The 2,987-nt window shown below is 44.2% G+C and overlaps 1 protein-coding gene across 1 annotated transcript in view; it reads right to left on the reverse strand.

Moving 5' to 3' along the window:
- Window positions 1-727: 727 nt before the first annotated feature.
- hdac6 (histone deacetylase 6) overlaps window positions 728-2,987 on the reverse strand; it is a 15,411-nt gene continuing 13,151 nt past the window's right edge. The window contains 1 exon segment of the mRNA XM_015398074.1: window positions 728-1,299. Within this exon segment, the coding sequence (XP_015253560.1) occupies window positions 1,231-1,299 (69 nt within the window). The 3' untranslated portion in view covers window positions 728-1,230.

Here is a 2,987-nt window from a genome sequence, read left to right on the forward strand (position 1 = left end):
CAGGAGGAACTTTACCCCTCAGCCAATCAGGACAGGAGGAACTTTACCCCTCAGCCAATCAGGAGTGGAGGAACTTTAGCCACAGATGAAGGGCACCGAGCCCTACTGATGAACTAGTACTATTCTAGCGTGGTTTGGTTGTGTCTGGCACGGTCCAGTTCAGTTGTGTTCCATTTGAACTCAAGTTATCTCGGTTAACTTGGACCGCTATCAGCGTAAACGAGTCCATGCAGAGAAATGTTTATTCTGTTGGTGCCCATTATCTGATGTTTGCAAATGGTCCTGGTGGATTTCGCTATGTCTTTCTGCATGGAGTTAGCATGTTCTCCCTGACCATGGGTGGGTTCTCCCTGGGTACTCCGGCTTCCTCCCACAGTCCAAAAACATGACTGTTAGCTTAATTAGCTTCTCTAAATTGTCCTTAGGTGGAGTGTGTGTGAAATGGTTGGTCCTGTTCGTCTCTGTGTTGCCCTGCGATGGACTGGTGACCTATCCAGGATGGACCCCGCCTCGCGACCCCACTCGGGACGAGCGTGTCAGATAATGGATGGATTTAACTACGCCCTGTTCTAACAACACAGACCTGCTGTTCAATCTGTCACTGGACCTCAGATCATCCGAACCGTCTAAACCTCGACATTTCAGCGGTTCAGTCAGGATGGGTCCGCTCTCAGCTCTGGACGAGACGTGGAGATTGTCGTCACACAAAGACAAACTTCAACGGTGTCTCAAACTTCTTTTTATTTTTAATAAAACCATTAAATAAAAAAAAATGTGATATTAACTTTCCAGCCTCAAACACTAAATATTGATGGATCAGTTCTGATCAGGTCCAAACGGACCAACAGGGTTCTAAAAGGGGTAAATGAGGCGTATTGCACAACTTTGTTACCAGCTGGTAAAGAACGGACCGTTTATAGCTGGGTTTCTTCTTTACAAAATAAAAGAACTTCAACATTCATGTTTTACTGAAAGAGCGCTGATCCAACAATCAGATGCCAGCAGGACTTTGGGTCACTGCTGCTGGTTCCACTTCCTCCACGACTCCGTTCATTACAGGACGTCTGAATATTTACACAAACAGGAAAGAGCTACATGAACTGGCTCCAAGCTGGATTTTCACAATAAAAGCTACTGATTAATTTTTAAGAAAATAAAAGCTAAACAGATTGGGTTTGTTCTGCTGGTTTCCATGGTAACCCCATCATCAGCTGGGCGCAGAGGTCGTCCTCAGCTCCACGGTGGAACCTCCTCTCCAAACTTGGCGAAGTGAGCAGCGTTTTTGGCCTCGAACAGAACCTGAACAGAACCAAACAGAACATGAGTGGGCGGGACCAGTGCTTACAGGCGGGTCAAAATAACAGCAACAGTGTTTAAAAAAATATCATTTCTACGGTTTGAACATACTACATCAAACAACAAAAAAATGTTTTACTCTTTGATTCTGTCAAACTAATAGTTAAAATTTTTGATTTTTTTTCTAGACGCTTTAATTTGAAAGAAAACGCTTTAATCTTTGATTTCTATCTACAGAAAGTTTTAATCTTTCGCACCAGTCTGTTCTCCTTTACATGGACCGGCTGTCCAGCACCTTTCAGAGGAGGACCACTAACTCTTGGTCCAGATGTTCCCTCAGCAGCGTCCATCGCCATGGAGAGCTCCTGGACAGCAGCTCTGATTCCAAACCTCTAACTCAGGGGGAACCAGTTAAAAACCAGCGGCGTTCGAATAAAGAAAATCATCAACCAGTAAAGGTCAGGAGACATTTTTAATTATAATCCGTTACTTTAAACAGAATTGAATGCTGAAATAAAATGAGGCTTTTATGCATCCAAGTTTTAGATTAAATTTTTAAATAAAAAAAAATAGAATATTTTTCCAATTTAAAATCTAAAGTGTTTTTTTAAGTAGAGAACAACAATTGTTCAGTTTGGTATATAGAAAATTTCCTGATTCACATATTTTATAAAACACCTGAACTGCCCGTTTATTTTTTTCTTTCTTTTTTATGGCTTAAAAATGCAGTAGGAGACCTTTTCTCACATGTTTTACCGTGTGGCTTGAAGATCTCCCCACAGCCTCTTAGCTAGCAGTGAAATAGAAGGTCTGGAAGTGAAGAAGCTAAAATAAATGTTCCCCTCTACAGTGAGAAATCAATCAATAACCCCAACCAATCACAAAACACGGTCCGTTGTACACGATTGGTTCCCGACACGTCAATCATGGTCATCTTCTTGTCCCTCCCCCCTGTGCGCGTACCCTGACACATGAACGAATCGACCCCCCAATGCTGGTGCAGGACGTCATGGCTGGAAGCTAGTCGGCGTTATGCTACGTTCACACCTAAAGCAGCAGGAGCAGCAAAAACGCGCGTCCTGCTTCATTTTAGATGCTTCTAGAAATATAGTTCTGACGCAGCTGAAGCGTCTTTGCTGCTCCAGCTGCGCGGTGGTAAAGTGGGTCTGATGCGCGGTGGGCGGAGCTACTCTATCCTTTCTTTACCTGGAAAAATGGCAGCTATATCTGCTGTGATCAGCGGGTAAAAAGTAGTTTGAATCTGTGTTGAAGTGATTATATCAAAGATTATTTCTCTGTGGGAGCCGCTCAGACCCCCACATACCCGCGCTGCGCTGTCACTGGGAATCCCCAGCAGCAGCCTCTGGTCTGGTCGCCTCCTTGCGGTTTGCCGCGGCGGCTAGAAGGTGTTTTTTTCACGTACGTAATCCAAACTGCAGGCAGCAGGATAATAAAAGCGAACACATTTTGCTGGCAGATTTCGGCATTCTAAGTTAATTTAGGCGTTAATAAACTGTTTCCGAGGAGTGATCATAGCGCTCTGCATCAGCAGTGCCGTCTGTCTCCTGTGTGAGGCGCCATTCCTGCTGCGGTTTGGAGGCGTGGTCTAAAGGGAGAGACATTATTGTGTATGTTCAAAAATATAGCTTGCTGGAACCGTTTTTCCTACGGCACCTTTAATGTTGGCAGTG

Source organism: Cyprinodon variegatus, unplaced genomic scaffold (assembly GCF_000732505.1).
Source record: "Cyprinodon variegatus isolate N-32 unplaced genomic scaffold, C_variegatus-1.0 Scaffold28, whole genome shotgun sequence".
Lineage (NCBI taxonomy): Eukaryota > Metazoa > Chordata > Actinopteri > Cyprinodontiformes > Cyprinodontidae > Cyprinodon > Cyprinodon variegatus.